The 17,368-nt window shown below is 36.9% G+C and overlaps 1 protein-coding gene across 2 annotated transcripts in view; it reads right to left on the bottom strand.

The window, feature by feature from the left end:
- Nucleotides 1-17,368, bottom strand: part of LOC150101803 (uncharacterized) — a 113,042-nt gene that overhangs the window by 53,542 nt on the left and 42,132 nt on the right. For both annotated transcript variants that reach the window (XM_090400334.1, XM_090400332.1), the window contains exon 2: nucleotides 11,595-12,384. In XM_090400334.1, coding sequence (XP_090256460.1) covers nucleotides 11,595-11,897 — 303 coding nt within the window. In that variant the 5' untranslated portion in view covers nucleotides 11,898-12,384. The remainder of the gene's footprint in view (nucleotides 1-11,594; nucleotides 12,385-17,368) is intronic.

The following is a 17,368-nucleotide window of genomic DNA, read 5'->3' as shown; positions in this document are numbered from 1 at the left end:
TAGGTCACAACGAAACGTAGATAAAAGTTAAATAAAATTACTGAATTAATGACTTTCGTACTAGTTCTAATTAGATCAAAAGTGCTCAACTTTAATTTGTATAGAATCGACGATTCCCTTCAAAACCGCTTCTGCATTCTAAGTCAATTGTATACGTTTTGTGATTAACTTCCAAGATATTTATAAAATTCATTTATATTAATTTGCAATATTATTTCCAGAAATTTGAAACTTTATTCAACATGCACTATAGCATGAATGAATCACCAGGAAACATAAACCATAGTTTAAACCACAAATTAACTATCATTACCATTACCATTAACGCTACTGTCAGGATGGGTGAAGCACAAGTGCTTTTCATATTCCCCTTTGTCTGTAATGAGAGTTATTTGAGAAAGGGAGTTTTGTGAGCAATTAAGCTCACCCTCTGAGGGCAGTTGTATTAGGTATGACCAGTTGAGAGTAGAATAGCCTTCGGTTTTTTATATTTGTGGTAATCTGTTTCATTGTAATTGACAGCTTGTACGATCAGCGGGTTTTAATGTGAACTTGACTTGACGATGAATTTTTCTGCGAGATCGCGGAGAAGGGAGGAGATGTATGGAATGCCGGTTTCTCGGTGAATCTGTGAATTTCGGATAAACCATGGGGCGTCCAGGATCATCCTCAGGCATATTTTTGGATTCTTTGTAGTTTTGAAATGTTTGATCGTGAAGTGTGGCTCCATGCTAGTGAGGCGTAGGTAATAACTGGACGTATGACTATACGGTAAAGTACTAATTTATTTTGTAAGTTTAATTTCCTCTTTCGGTTGATCATTGGATTGAGCTGCGCAATGACTTTGGAAGTCTTCGAGCCAATGAGATTGATGTGTTCGCTAAATAGGAGTTTCTTGTCCAGTAATACCCCAAGGTATTTGGTCTAAGATTGCCATGGAATCGTTTGAGAGAGAGAGCAAGATGTCTTCTTTAATGCAGACCTTTCTTCTGGAGAACAGCATAACTGAGCTTTTGAGGGGGCTCACCTGAATCATCCAGTTGGTGAACCAGTTTTCTAGTGCATTGATACTTCCTTGGATTCTAGTGATTGCTAGGCGAGGGCTGCTCGACCTTGCTAGAATAGCGGTGTCGTCGGCATAATGGGCCGTAATAGTTGTTCTTGAGTTAAGAGGGATGTCTGATACGTAAGTTGTGAAAAGTATTGGGACCAGGAGAAAACCGTGAGGTATTCCAGCCAGGATTTTGCTCCTTCATGACACAGTTCCGTTGAGTTTTACTTGCATGTATCTTTCACTAATGTATGAGTATATGAGTTAAAAAAAAAAACCAGCTAACGCCTATGTTGTTCCCATATAGGGAGTAGGCGGGGCCGTTTACCCTATCTAACTTCTGGAGACTCAGTGGGCAGTTCAATCATATACCAATCAGAGAGATAGCTAGCCCAGGGCTATCACTGATTCATCGGTACGCAGTGAAGAGGGCGGCAAGCTAGTGCCGCCATCTCGTGGTCTCTAACCCTAACACAATATTTTTAATGTCTGAAAATAGTGTGGGTTCTACGGTCGATTTTCTTGAGTTTACGGGACGAAAAACCCGAGTTTTCGGGAGAAAAAACCGCTAGCCCGTAATCGACTAACTCGGGAACCGGCAGAAAAAAGGGTTAGAAAAATTTCCTCTAGTCGTCGACTAGATTTGAACCACCAAATCCTTTCTTCGTGCGGTCAAGTGCTGTAGAGTGCAAACGCCACTTCTACTGAGCTACACAGGCTCGAGTATATGAGTTTCACTAGTTTAATTGGGATATTGTTTTCAATTAGTTTGAAGATAAGGCTTTGATGCCAGACCTTATCAAAGGCCTTGGCAACATCCAAAAATACAGCAGCAGTGTGAAGGTGCCAGTTAAAACCATGGGTGATATGTTCTGTTAGTCGGTGAATTTGTTGCACTGTGTTGTGAGGTTTGCGAAACCCAAATTGCTCATTTGGGAATATTTTCTGTTTGTCCACTGCAGATTGTAGTCTTGATAGGATGACCTTTTCTGTTACTTTGCCGAGGCAGGAAAGAAGACTGATTGGCCTTTAGCTTTGGGGAAGTTGTGGGTTATTACCAGGCTTTTTCAGAGGTATGATGTCAGCGATTTTCCAATCTGTGGGAATCTTAAAATGGAATTGTTAATATTAACTAGATGAATTATGGCTTTCCTTGTGAGTAGCTTTATTATTCTATTGGTAATGCCGTCGGGGCCGGGAGCCTTTTTGTTCTTCAGATGGGATATGATATAGATTATTTCTGTTGGAGATGTGGGGGTGATGATTTCTGAATCATCCTGAGCCTGTGTTAATGCTTTTCTACGTTTACGATGAAATTGTAAATGAGATTAATATTTAAGTTTTCATAAGATGGGCTGCATTGATTTTCCAGATTGTCAATTAGGGCTTCTACTTTTTCTTCATCTGAGTATGCAATTCCAAGTTTGGTCTTCATAGGGAGAAGGGGTTGTCTTTTGGTACGAACAGATTTTACAAATTTCCACATGGAGTTATCTCCTGGGTTGATTTCCGTGAGTTTGGATTCTCATTTGGAATTCCTGTGTATCTGGTGGGCTTCTCGAACCTGTCTGTTCAGGTTTGTTAAGGTTGTTTTGTCCTGAGGGGCTCTGGTGTTGTGATATCGCTTTCTGGCTTTGTTCGTGGCCCTAATCAGGTCCATTATCTCTTCTGGGATCCAGTTGGATGTATGAAAAAAAGTGGTTTGAGTAACTGATGCTATTGCTGTGCTGATTTGCTAGTTAAATTGCTTACAGCTAGGTCTATGTCTTCTTTTTTGCGAATGACAGGAGGTGGGCCGATGTGGACCGGGAGAACCTTAGAGAGTTTGTCCCATGCTAAGAAAGAATAATGGGGAGAGAGCTGCTCCTGAAATCCTAGCTTGAGCAGGATGGGATTATGATCTGAGTTAAGCTCTTCTAATGCCTCCAGCTGGTAATGACATCTGCTGTTCCTGAGAATAACTGTCTAGTACGTCAGAACTTCCTGATGGGCTGTAGTGGGTGTGCTCAGTGGGTCCAGCTACTACCGATTTGAGTTGAGTGACGTATAGTTGAATAAGATACGACCTTTGGAGTTGATTGATGAACTGAACCAAGCCGTATGTTTGGAATTGAGGTCTCCTACTATAATTATGGAATCCGTGGAGCCGAGGATGGAGTCTATATTTGCTGTCAATAGAGGAATGCCTGGAGGAATATATACTGCGTAGATTTTGAGTTTGCCTGCGTTATTTGTGTGCACCTCTACACCTGTCATTTCAAGGTTTACAGTTTGAAGGCTGGTCAATGCATTGTATCTCAAATAATTTTAAATAAAAATAGCTGTGTCGCCACCACTAGAGTTAAGTCTGTCTGTTCTATATATAAATATAACCTCTTAGTCTTGGGTTGTTTGATGGTCTGATTTGGGATTCAGTGATCAATATTATGTCTGGATTGTATCTCTTTGCGAATTCTTGCAGCTCAAGAATTTTATTTGTTAAGCCATTCGCATTCCATGCTGTTATCATGAGGGAATTCGGTTTGAATTTTTTAAACATTATAGAGAGCTGTTAATATGGATTGGGTTTCTAGATAAAATCTCTTTCTGAAAGATGGTGAGGTGCTTGCTTTGCTAATTTTGTGCAGCATTGTTGCAACTGAAGAGGTTAGAGCTGATGTGAGTTTGGAGCTTGTTTGCTCTTGCGATGGAGTCTCAGTTCGTACTACCTCCGCATATGATTTGAACATGGATGAAGGTCGAGTGCCTTCCTGTGCTGCTGAATGTGAGGTGTTATGATCTGGAGGGCGACCTGCTTGGTTGTTTATGGTGTCATTGCTTGGAGGAGCGTGGTTAGTTCTTGTTGATCCACGGTTTTTTGGATGGAAAAGGCATCCCTTGTAATTAGCAAGATGTGATCTTCTACAGTTGGCACAGCAGGCAGGTTTGGATCTGGGCTTGGTGCAGGAGTTGGTTTGGTGAGCAACTCCTGAAATGTGGTGACCACCTCACCACATTTCAGGCATCTGTATGCAGCTCTGCACAGCTTTTGGGAGTGCCCGAACCTTTAGCATCTGTGACACTGCCCTGCCGATGACTTCTTCCTTAGAGGTTCGGTTGCAATTTTGAGGTTACAAATGTCAGTTACTTCATAAATTCTTTTTTGTGTGTTGCTGATTTCGACCAACACCAGCTGCAATGGCCTTTTATCTGACCTCAGCATCCTGCTGAATTTAATTCGGGTCAATCCTTGACTGATGAGGTCAGCTGTGATCTCATCAGTTGAGATGCCCTCAGCAACCCCTCTTAGAACCACTTTTAGATTTATCTCTAGCTAGCACGAAGGTGTGGAAGGGAAATTTGGATTTGTCCAGCATTTTCGCCATAATGCGATAATCTGTAACAGTGTTAGGATGAATCTTTACATCCTGGTCAGTATTTCTTGCCCAGGAGAAATTGATATTTTGTTCCCCTAGGGATCTTGAAACTGTAGTCGATTTTTCTTTATCTCTAAGGATAATGGACGGACCTTTTCTATTCTATCTTGGGTGACTTGAGTGTAGTGTGTTGTTGCATCCTCTTCCATTTCATCTACAGATGATGTACGTCTTTTATTATATTGCTCCTCCTGCGAGCAATCGAACTGTCTGGGAGTCTTTGTAGGTGGAACAGGTGTAAAGTCCCCTTCCGTGTCATTAATTTGAGTGAAAAGATTCAGACAACCAGGATATTCCGTTTCAAATTTCTTTAGGATGAATTTAAGAATGTCAAGTGACATATCTTTGTTTAAATTTTGAATGGCATCCTTAATATCTTTTACCTTCTCCATCCTTGCACAAAACTTTTGTAATCAAGGAATATTCCAATGTCTTTAAATATTCTTGTCTACCTTGGAGAGTTTACTGACAAATCCCGTAGACTCACGCAAGAGTCTACCAGCTAAACAATATACAATCGCAAAAATAGTCACAAAATGAAGAAAGCTTACCTCTAAATATCATTCGGAAATCCCGAAAATATCACAAATCACACTAATCAAAACGCGAGACTAATAATAAATACACGTAAACGCTAATTAACGCCATCTTATTCTCTCCTTATACGATGGTCATTCGATCAAATTTGCCGCCTTTTTCGGTGCTTATGAGAAAAATGCAGGGGGCGCCACCATAGCGTACTGCGTTTTCAAATTAACTATCAAAGACTTCTTTTCCTTTTATTAACAAAAATTTTAAAAACGAAAAGGTATTTTAACAACTTTAATTAAAATCAAAGCATATCTTCAGAAAAATAAAATGCTATTTGAATTTTTTCGAGCGCATATCCCATTATAAGAAATATTTATCTTTTTATATCATGTAATAAGAATACTTTCAAAAATGGCGTTTACTTCCATAATGCTAGGTTGCCAGAAGAATGGCCATTATAGTTTCGATTCTAGTCAATGACCAGAGGAAGTTTTTCTAGGTCTTTCTTCAGCTGGTTCTCGAGTTAGTCGATCTTTGGTATTTGCAAGTATGCTTTTTCCCTTTCCATAAATTCATCTTTTTAAATTCCCAATCTAAAAAAATGACCGCATAATCACTACTACAAATAATAATACCAGTGTTAGGGTGGTTCTAGGACACAATATGGTAGTAGTTGTTTCCCGTACTCTCTCTCTCTCTCTCTCTCTCTCTCTCTCCTGAAAGCCTTGGTTCATTGATAGTTTGAGCTCATTCATTATCAGTGAAGACTGAAGAATTGAGACTAGCTGCAAACCTTTCTTCAAAAAATTAGGTAGGGATTAAAGAGCTCTAGGGAATTACAAAATTGATATCTTTCAATTATACTTTAAAAACTCATTTTATTAAGTATTTATAAAATAAATGGTAACAATAGTTAAAACTCAGCTAGTAATCAATTTTTGTAAAGTACTAAATGGAATGAGGGAACTATTAAATTTTCTTCGTAATTATGTAGGTATTTTTATGCATTAAATCATGATGTTTTTCTTTATTTTATTCGAATAGAAAAGCAAGAGATATATCTAACAGGATCCTATGAGAGATGTGTAACAAAACACAAACGAGATATTATTATATATATATATATTATTTTGTAAAATTTTTCTGTAACCAACTGCACACATTCGCATTAATATCTGAGAAGCTGCTTATTGTCGTTTAAAAATTAAAAAAAAAAAAATAAATAATAATAATAATAATAATGATGATGATGATGATGATGATGAAAACGTGTTCTACATAATTTGTCTTTGTTGAGGGCTCACACAATGTAATGTATTAACTAAAGATAATTTAGAATTATAATGATCACGAATGAATATTCAACGACAGTAGTTGTATTCTTTATAATAATAGAAAAAAATCTATAACAACCGACAACAGGTATTTTATGCAGGTTGTTATCGCTTCTATATCGTCCACTTCCATTCTTGTTTGCTGGTCGTAAGATAACGATACATGCAACCAGTACAGGTACCTCTTAAAATGTATTTATATCTCACTTATACATTGTTAGTTCATTCATCAGCCACTGAGGGGCGCTAATCGCTTCAAATAATAATCGAAATCTTTATTATCCAATACTGTACTACCGCTTGTTTTCGCCTTCGTTTGGTTTCTCAGAGCCCAAAGCATTAGGGGACTGACAACGGAGGTCATAGTTGACATATCTACTCCTGGTGATAAATTGAAAAAACGCACGTGAAACGTTTCATTTCTCACCCCATTCCCATCCCCTCTTCTATTTACCCAGAACAGTCATCACCATTTTCTTTACACGAATCCATTTAGGAAAAACTGATATGGAATGTTGGGGTTTGTTAAAAGTGGACACGCAACCAACCTGCTTTTCAAGAATCGTCCGTTTCCTTATCCTTCTAAGTTTTTTTTTTTCTTTTCTCGATGGATAGCAATGATATTGACATGTTCTGAGGAAGTGCACGTCAGTTTTAGACTCGTACGTTGCTTGTCAAGAGAATAGGTGAGCAGGTGTGCCTTTGACATTTACCTATGAGCATATTAATTTGCACTTCACTATTCGTAGGATCATGTCATTGTAATCTCTGTTGGAGAAAGTTTGGAATTTCAGTCCTTTTAGTTAAACATTGGATGATTAACACAGCAAAAATCAATTTACTTGTTTATCATTGAAATAAAGATTGCTGTTTAGAAGTTGAAAAGATTTATATGCGTTTGTATGAGAACGAAGTCATTTAATTGGCTACAGTAGGTAAACTTAAAATAACTTCGATCTCTACAAATTCAACTTCCTGTTGTCCAGTCAGCGCGGTTAGCGTAGTGGCTATGCGCTTCGCAACCATATGCCTGGGGAAGGAGTGTCCTAGGTTCGATTCCCGTCGGAGACGTGAGGAGCTCAACCCTAATCCTGCTGCCCCCCTTCCCAGTTTAACTGGGGGTTTTTCGTTCAGCAAACAGGCAAACCGGCCCCGTGAACACACGCAGATTACAGTCATGAACATCGCCCTTAGGGGATGCAGCAGAGGAGTGGCGAACCGGCTGCATTAATACGCCAGTAACCTCTCATTAGGAAGGGACTCAACCCGTCCTAGGACGGACTAGTGGAATAGGATAGGTTGTTACCCAAGTTAATTTGAGAAAAATCTTTGAAGAAATCTTTTTAAATGTATCAAATTTTTCTTTCTGATGACTTTAGCATGAAGACAGTTTTTGAAAGCTATGCGAGCCTTATGATATCAGCACCAAGCCATTCAAGGAATTTAGTTTCCATTCTTCTTCTTCTTCTCCTGTAGTTCAAAATGAACCGTTGGGTCATTCATGGCTGGTAGGTGATACTCTTTGCTAGCCTCCTCCAGTCGTCTCGGTCTCTTGTTCTTGATGTCAGTTGCGAAAGGGAGGAACATGTCCATTTTTTGATGTTATCAGTCCATTTTAATCGAGGTCGGCCCCTAACCCTTGATCCCGGAATGATTCCTTCTAATGCTTGTTCTGGAATGCCATTAGCCCTCTCCACATGATGTCCGAACCATTTCATCTATCTTCTTCTGATGACTGTCAGAATATTTTCCCTTTTTCTCCCATCTATTGAATCAATCAGTTTTCGGACATTTTCATTGGTTTCGTGAGCGGTAGGGAATTCTCAAAAGTCTTCTGTAAGACGGGAAAGACAAGAGTCTCCTCTCATCTTCCTTCAATAAAGTCCAGACCTCACAACCATACAAGAGGACAGAATTCACCAAGGTGTCAGTTAGTTTTAGTCTGGTTGTGATTGCTATTCTATTATCTCCCCACAATGGTTTTAATTTCTGTAGGGCCACGGTTGCCTTAGAAATTCGGTAATTAATGTTGGTTTTTGACGACTATCTTGACTCTATGTGCTTCCTAGATAAGTGAACTTCTTTACATTCTCAATTTGCTCATTGCCAATTTGTATCCTTAAGAATTCAATGGCTGATTTTGAGGTTATCATTGTTTCCATTACTCATCATAATATGATAAGGAATTCACATTTATTTTGGAGGTTAATTATTAGTTCGGTATTCAACAAATATGAAAATCCATCATTTTCTTCAACTCACAGTAGGCAATTCTTTGCAAGTCAGAAGAAAGGATATCCGAAATATGACCTTAACTGTGTGCGTTCCAAATGGCCTAATTCAATGTTATGTGAACAGATGCTTAAATGGACTTTAAAGATTTCACCAAGGAAGCACAAAAACCCAATAAATTACTTAGGTTTGTTATTTAAGGCCTGAGAATGCTGCAGAGAAGCGATGGAAAGACATGATTGTAATGGAGAATAAGATTTAGATTTTCTCTGAAACAAGATTTGTATGGCATTCCGATTCAATCACTGTACTAACATGATATAGAGTAGATACCTATACCATATTAGCACTATGTTTGAACCAAGGGCAGATAAATCTCTCAAATATGGTTATTTTCATGTCCACTGTAGATCTTTAATAAGAGTGGAATTAGAAATGAATCCTACTCTCATTGAATCGAATCAATTCAGAGAGTAGAGTTCAGATCCAGAGCTTTTTAGGAACGTTATCTATTTGGTTACTAATTGAAAAGAAAACAAATATATCGAATTTGAATGTAGATCTTTCCTACCAAACGGCATCGGCGATATATATAGTTTTCGATATGCTAATAATTTATCGTGACTATTTGCAATACTCTGTTGCATAACAGAACATGAAGTCGTAAATTCGATTAAGATATATACTTAATTCTAATCTCTGAATGCAAAGCAGGCAGTTGTGTCTCAACTGTCTATTTTGCAGAATGAAAAAAAAAAAACCTACGTTTCTGGGTTAAAAATGCTTGATATCTCCGTATGAGACTAACGTATCTTCATTAAAACGTCTTTATAAAAGTTATTCCTGTGTCCTAGATGGGATTTGAATCTAGATCTTTCCTACTAAAGGGCATCGGCGATACCGACTGAATTACGAAGGCTCATTCGAGAGGTTTAGATAAGAGATGATTCAAAGTAGAAAGAGTAAGAAATGTTTGGTGTATTGGTTTGAGTCAAATGTTGGATCAAATGTTAAGTGTATTGATCTGATTAAAACAAATATCACCGAATAGGAAATGAACAACAGAAATCACGGACGTCATTCAATGCGGCACTGAATAATGAGAGACAACACAAAGTTGAAAATGATTGCTGATTTCTTCTCCACTGAGCAGTACTCAACAGAAGAAGAAATCAGTATTAAGTTATGCTCTGGATTGCCTACAGAATAAAAGAACTGCATTGCAGAGGCAGTGTTCAAGGGTGTTTGTAGAGGGATCAAGTAATCTCATCTTCTGAATCAGTTTTCTGGATCAGTGTAGCATCGGAAAAGAAACCAGTTGGAAGTGGTTGCAAGGTGAACAAAAGAAGATAATAATTTTAGGAAAGGAGGCCTAAATTTCTCGAATGGTTGTTTGATTAAAAGAGTAAGAGGGGACAAATAAACTTGATTAAGCGAATTAAAGAAGATTTTAACTAAATAAAGTGAAAAAAGAGAGAATAACTAGATAAATGAAAAGGATTTTCGGTTGGATCGCAGCATATGTACGAGAGAGTGAGAATGCATTTTCAAACCATTTTTGAAAGACAACGAGTATGGAATTTGGGAAAGTGATATTCGTAATGATTGATATAGCCGAAATGTGAACGTTTCTCGAAAGAGCGTAAATGGATATGAATAATTTCAAGAGCAAAACTGAGAATACGAAATGAATATGAGAAGCTTTGAAAAATATTTTTTTTTCTTCTATATATAATCTTTTTCTCTTTGCCTTTTCAAGGTTATGGTGAGCTGAAAGTGTGATATGGATTATACAATAACTCTGTGAACGTATGGAAAAATTCATGAATTCAGCAAGAAATCATAACCTTATTAGTCCATTCCTTCATCAATCACTGCTAAAATGCATTTGCAAAGTAGTGGCAACAAGATAATTCGCAGGCTGCTAATATTCCTGAAAGATTTCTAAACCGTTACAATAAAGACCAGCGCAGAAGACTATCTAGTGTTTGTAAATAACCATTTTAAAGCTGTACTCTCGAAATATTGGGCCCTTCTATAATGTGTGCCATTGTAAAAGACATTTACTAATATTACAGGTGAAAGAATGGAGAAATAAAGGTCATTCTGTATCTAAACGAATGGCACAAAATCATCCTGATGATTTAATGCCTGCTGAGTTTATAATCAGGAACATTAACCATACAACGGATATGCAAGCATTTTTGGTGGCTTTAGACAGACTAGATTTCACTGTAGTTGGACATACATCCAGCTTAGGATGTTTTGAACCTAATTTCCATCAGCATTTTAGTCTAGGACGCGAATAACCTCTATAAAGAGTTTTTCAAATGAAAGTGAGTTAGCGGGCCTCTCATAGGAGATGGAAGGATGTTTCTCAAGGGAATTCTAGTTTTTCATCTCCAAAACATATATTGGCATACATTAGCCTTATATTCCTTCGGCCATGATCTCAAATAACAACAATCACCATTTGAAACTCTCAAGATTTGTTCCACTTAGGTACCTCAAGTTGGAAATCTTCCTTTCTTAAACCGTTACAATAAAGCCGAGCGCAGAAGACTATCTAGTGTTTGTAAATAACCATTTTTAAGCTGTACTCTCGCAATATTGGGCCTTTTTATAATGGGCCCTTCTAGAAAAGAACAGCCAGCTATGTCCTATTTTCAGTCCGTATCCTCACAAGGATTTTCTTTCTTCTGAATTATAGAATGAATCCCTATGATCCTTAGTACCATTTCTGAGATAAAGAACATAACACACATTACTAAAAGCTTCTTTGATATTACGTAATCAAAATTTAAAGGATATTGTGATGGCAGCATAAAAGAAGAGGGATCTGGGAAAATAAAAACTGAACGTGTATATGTGGAGGGGGCGAGTAAGCGACAAACATAAGAAAAAATAATGGGAAAGAACTGGAAAAACGAAAAAATCAATCACTCATTACGTAATTATTTATAAAGAAATATCTTTCTCAAATAAATTCAACGTTTCACGACATATAGTTATAACTGCAGCTCCACCTACCTCATTATTATTGTGATTTTTCCACTGTCGATACATTTCTTGTGTCATCGTCGTACCTTCTCCGTTATTATACAAGTACCCTTTTAGTTCTTCCCTCGCAACTCTTTCTGTTTCTTTGCTACCTCCCCGAAGATAAGCTTCAATAAGAGCGCCCCCTTTCTGAAAATTAGCGAAGTTGTAAACAACGTTTTGTGTACTGCTTTCTTCTGTGCAGCTGATGATCTTATCTAATGATGCACCGACCCCTGAGACTCCGTCTTCCACTTGATTCTTCTGTATCTTATGGGAGCAATTTCCCATCATGCATAGCGGCTTGCCGCCATGATGTAGGACGATGAGTCAGGGCAGTTTGCAATGGCCGACTCTGTTCGTTTCCACTACATCTGCATGGTGACTGCATAAGAATCTAACACAGAAATTGCGATATGGATGGAGTGTAGGAAGAGGGAGATGGATTCCTTAATGAGAGCACACCAAACTCCACAATACCACAAAAACAACTATCACGTTAAGTCAATATTATCACTACACATAATCCTGGAGTGATTTGATGGGAACATTGCCTGGTTATTAACTGGGTCATCTCCAGTGGCCATTTATCCAATGAAATATTCAGTCGAAAAGCTTGATGAATGATTCTTTTTGATATATCCTACTCTGTAAATTCCAGATATGTCTGCTAGTTACTCCTGAAACGAAGAGCCTCTTCAACGTCCGATGAATGAACTGATGACAACCATTAAACCTGCCGGTGAACTCTGAATCTTCCATTATTATGATCAGACCATTTCTGAAAAATAAATAAATAAAAATGTATTATATATTTATTGAATTTAATTAATGAACTGGTAAATTTGTAATCAATGCATCACAAAATTTTTAAGCAATTTGACAGCAAATGATAACCATTTTATTGTTATTTTTCAACGTAGTCATGCATGAGTTCTATTTATGATCAATGCCAGGCAATGACTTAACATACAATCGATATACGGCACAAAATAGCCATTAGATTCCATCTGCGATAAAAGTGTCATAAAATAACGACCATGACGTCAATGGGTGCATGGTTATAGTAATCGTGCGGAGAGTCAAAACAAATGGATTACCTAGGATGAAAGTGGGTGTAATAACTCTAAAGGCCAAATAAAACGTCGCATTTTATGTGGGAAAAGCAATCATTAGACATCTGGATACCACATTCAGATACACACGAAGGTAACATGAATTAAAATAGATGATTATGCAAGTTTCTCTCTCTCTCTCTCTCTCTCTTCTCTCTCTCATTTATAATGACAGATAATCTAACAACGTCGCTGGCACCAGAAAGAAGAAACTTAAGAAAATGAGTGAATATGATGTTCGGACGGGGAGAAGAGAGAGTTGAATAATTTCAATCCATCTTTGCAATCTGCAAGGTCTCATGCTGATTAATTCATGGAATATTTTATTCTTACAAGTTCTGTCTTCTCATTCTTGAGCCTCGTTCATTTATAATGATTCTATGATTAATTTTCCCTTAATGACCCATAGCCGAAATCCGGTAATATAATCTGTGTATCAGCACTTATTGGGCTATCAAGGTTAACAGTTGATTGCGTTATCAACTTGTTGGTTCTTAATCTCGGTTTATCAAAGCAATTTAGTGCTTGTCCTTGTAATGCTGCTTTGACCTATTTCTGCTGCTTCTAAAAAAAAATCTAAAGAGCACGTGACAAATAACTGAAATTGGATTTCGTGTGCGTGGGTACAGGTTGGACATTATTGGTATCCTACAGAGATGCGTAATCAGAGGTTACAAGCTAATTATTAAACCGAATAGCTTGTAAGCAAATTTCATTATTTTCAGTTCATAGATGTGAATTGAAAATAATAAATTTTGTTTACAAACCAATCGGAAACTCTTCTAGCTGCAGCAGCATCCTTACATATTGTATTATTCTACATGCGAGAGATCAATGTAAACTCGCCTTCGGATATTTAGATGATGTGATTTACATCGACATTGGCTTCAAGTCATTAGCGGTACAAGCTTCTGGAGGATTGGAAAAGGATTATTGTCCATTTAGATTCTCAAGAAAGTTATCAGCAAAATGGAACATTCCTGGTAGAAGTATGTTGGTAGCCAAGGAAAGATCCAAAGCTTCATAGGTGTTATTTCTTCCTGAAATAACACCTATATCAGAACGGGATCGTACTGGACCTAAGTTCGTGAAGAAAAAATAATCAAAAAGACAAGATGTGGGTATTCTACAAAATTAACTAGGTGAAAAAGTTGACAAAGTAATCAAATTAATATAAAATCAAGTTTTCGTGTAGAGCGAAGCAGTATGTACGATGGCAACCGAGCACCAAATAACATGTACTAATGCTATAGTTGAGGCACTTATTAAAGTGACATATCTTCGAGAAGTCAAGTTTAGTGGTTATGTATATCTCTAGTATTGAATATACAAAATTATATTGTTGACGATTAATCTTGTAAATAGCTTTATATTCTAATTATTTGATTTGTATTAGAACATAACAAGTCTAATCTTTAGCTCCTGCTAATAGGACATCTTCGTTAAGGATCTTGATTGTCATAAACATGCGAAAACGGATAGTTTGATGCAGGATAGGCTCCTGAATTCTACGTGTTGGGGCAGGTAGTAGAATACCCCAACCGCACTCCTACGTATAGTAAGAGGCGAGGGACTAATCATCCCTCCCTGTAAAAAAATATCTGATTATGGAAACTGCAAATCTAGATGAACAAATGCTCCTGTCGATAGACGTGACTTGCGAGACCCCAGAAAACGGTTATCTAGCCTGGTCTAATGTGGATAACATATATATAACACACCAAGGGGCCTTTCGGAACCCTTGGTGTTGAGTCACTTATGAAGCCACAAAAATTTTTAACGATTGGATCATGGAATTTCAGAACATTGTACCAGGTAGGAAAAACTAATTCCAATTTATCAAACTTTCTGTTGTGGTGGTTCACGCACACCCACTAATGATACGGATAAAGAAATAAAATAATGCTTTTATGAACTACCCCAAAAGGTAATAAATTCTATTCCAAAACACGACATGATAATACTCATTGGTAATCTTAATGCAAAAGTGGGTATAAGGTCATGATTAGAAGAAAAATCCTTAGGTTTCGAGGCTTGTGGAGACCGAAATGAAAATGGCATGATTTGTATACTTTTGTGAAATGAACAACTTCGTCATAGGATGAAGTAAATTTAAGCATAAAGAAATACATAAATTAACTTGGACCTTGTTAGATGGCAGTACAAGAAACCAAATTGACCATGTTGCTATCAATAGTAAATTCGTAAGATCCGTGCTTGATGTGAGAGTCAAACGTGGTACGGATGTTGGTTTCGACTACTTCTTGTTAGTGACGAAGTTGAAATTAAAACTTCAAAGTATATTAAGAAAGAAAAGAAGTTCAAGAACTGAATTTGATATTGCAAAATTAAAAATTAAAGCAAGAGAAAACTTTGCTTTGGAGATAAAGGACAGATTCAATATATTAGAAATTGAGGAAAATCAAGACGTAACAGCAGGAAACGACAAAGTAGAAGAATACTGAAAAAACTTCAGAAATACCTATAATGAAGTTGCTGAAGATGTAATTGGTAAACGAAGAAAAAAGAAAAACAAAGACTGGTTAACTGCAGAAACTTGGAAGATCATTGAAGAGAGAAAACAGATAAATCGTTAATGAACAATACGAATTCAGAAAGATTACATAAGGTATATAGCAATCGTTATAATGAACTAAATAAAAGCAAACGAGAGCTGAAAGAGCGGACAGTAGAAAACATATTGATGAATTAACAAAAGAAGTGCAATATGCTGTAGAAAGTGGACAAATTAGATAACTTAATCAGATTAAAAAATGAATCAATGGTAACAAAAAAGGTTACCCCTTCCTCCATTAGAGACAAACAGTCAAGGAAAGTTATTGACGATTGATTCCAAAATCGAAGCAAGATGGAGAGAATATTTTGATGAGACCTTAAATGCAAAGGTAGATGCAGGGTCTCAACAGGTACAAAATATTTCATGTAGTGTAGTACTCACTTTGAACATTTCTGAAGACGATATTTCGTTGAGCGAAGTCAAAGATGCCCTGAGGATACCAAAATCTAATAAAGTTTGCAGAAATGATAATATCGATGCCGAAATATTAAAAGGTGATCTTAACACAACTACTACCAAATTACAAAGATTATATAACAAAATATGGAAGGTAAAAAAGTTCCTCAACAATGGAAAGAAGCGGTAATTATAAAAATTCCCCAAAAAAGGAGAGTTGACCAAGTGCGATAATTGGAGAGGAATAAGTTTGCTTTCAATTCAAAGTTTAATAGATTAAAAAGGAAATCTAAAATTTATTAAGAGAAGAAGAGCAGGCAGGTTCCGAACTGGTTGCAGAACGTCCAACAAATATTCACTCTTGGAAACAAAATCGAACAATGTATATAATTTCAAGCCACACGTTACCTAAATTTCATCGATTTTAGTAATACGTTTGACTCCGTAGATAGAGAGAAACTTTGAAATATATTAGAAGAATACGGAATACCTTATAAATTTCTCAACATTATAATGACAGCAAGTATTACGTGGAAGTAGATGGAAAACTTAGAGACTTCTTTATCATTGAAACTGGAGTTAGGCATGGTTCTATTATTTTTAATCTTAATTGATTGGATTATGAAAAACTCAATTAATCATCAAAAGAGAGGATTAGAGACTTTATATCCGCACTGGAAGCCTCGATTTTGCTGCTCTTGTACTCCAAGTTAAATAACATACAGTTAAAAAACTGATGACTTTGCTCGTTGCTCAGAAACTGTGGGTCTTCATATAAACATTTATTTGCAAGGTCATGCGAATAAATGAAAAACCAAATAAAGAAATTAAGTTAAAAATGAAACAGCTGAAGATGTTGATACTTTTATATATTGAATCAATAATAAATAAGCAAGGCGGCATCAACGAAGACGTTTTACAAAGAATTACTAAAGCACAAAATTGTTTCAAGTCATTAAATAAATTATGGAAAACATCAAATATTACAGTTAAAGTGAAAATTAATATCTATAAATCTATTGTGCGAGGAGCACTGGTGTATGGCTCTGAAACTTGAAAACTTACCAAAGCACAAAGTAATAAACTGGACATTTTCCAAAACAATTGTTTAAGAAGAATTTTAAAATCTTCTGGCCAAATACAGTGACTAACGAGGAACTTTTAAAGAAAACTTTCTCATAGTCAATAGATGAAGTGATTCGCCTAAGATGATGGGAATGGACCAGATATGTTCTTCGCATGGGGATAAACAGAATTCCACAAGTATCACTGACTTGGGCACCAGAAGGGAGAAGTTCTAGAGGACGCCCAAAATTAACTTGGAGAAGAGTGATGGAATTCGAAATGAAGGAGGCAAAATGGGCGAGCTGGGCTGAAGCAAGAACAGCTGTGAGGGACAGGGGAAGATGAAAAACCAGCGTTGTAGCTTTATGTGCCAGTAGGTTGAGAAAGATTTGATGATGATGATGATGATGAGGTTTCTGAATAAGTAATTGTCTTACAAGCTACATATCCAAGTACAACTGGCACGTACCGCACATCTGATGATAAAGAAAACCTGGCCTACTACTCAATGTGGATTATTTTTGGTCCTTTATTATAATCTACCGGTAATTCTTGAAGATTCCTATAACGATAACGTCATGGTTACGTTAACGATATTAGTAGCTTTCATA

This window comes from Typopeltis vanoorti, chromosome 11 (assembly GCF_054136105.1).
Source record: "Typopeltis vanoorti isolate ZY-2024b chromosome 11, IOZ_Tvanoo_1.0, whole genome shotgun sequence".
In the NCBI taxonomy this organism is placed as follows: domain Eukaryota; kingdom Metazoa; phylum Arthropoda; class Arachnida; order Uropygi; family Thelyphonidae; genus Typopeltis; species Typopeltis vanoorti.
The sequence above is the reverse complement of the archived record's forward strand: the minus strand, read 5'-3'. Positions and strand labels throughout refer to the sequence as shown.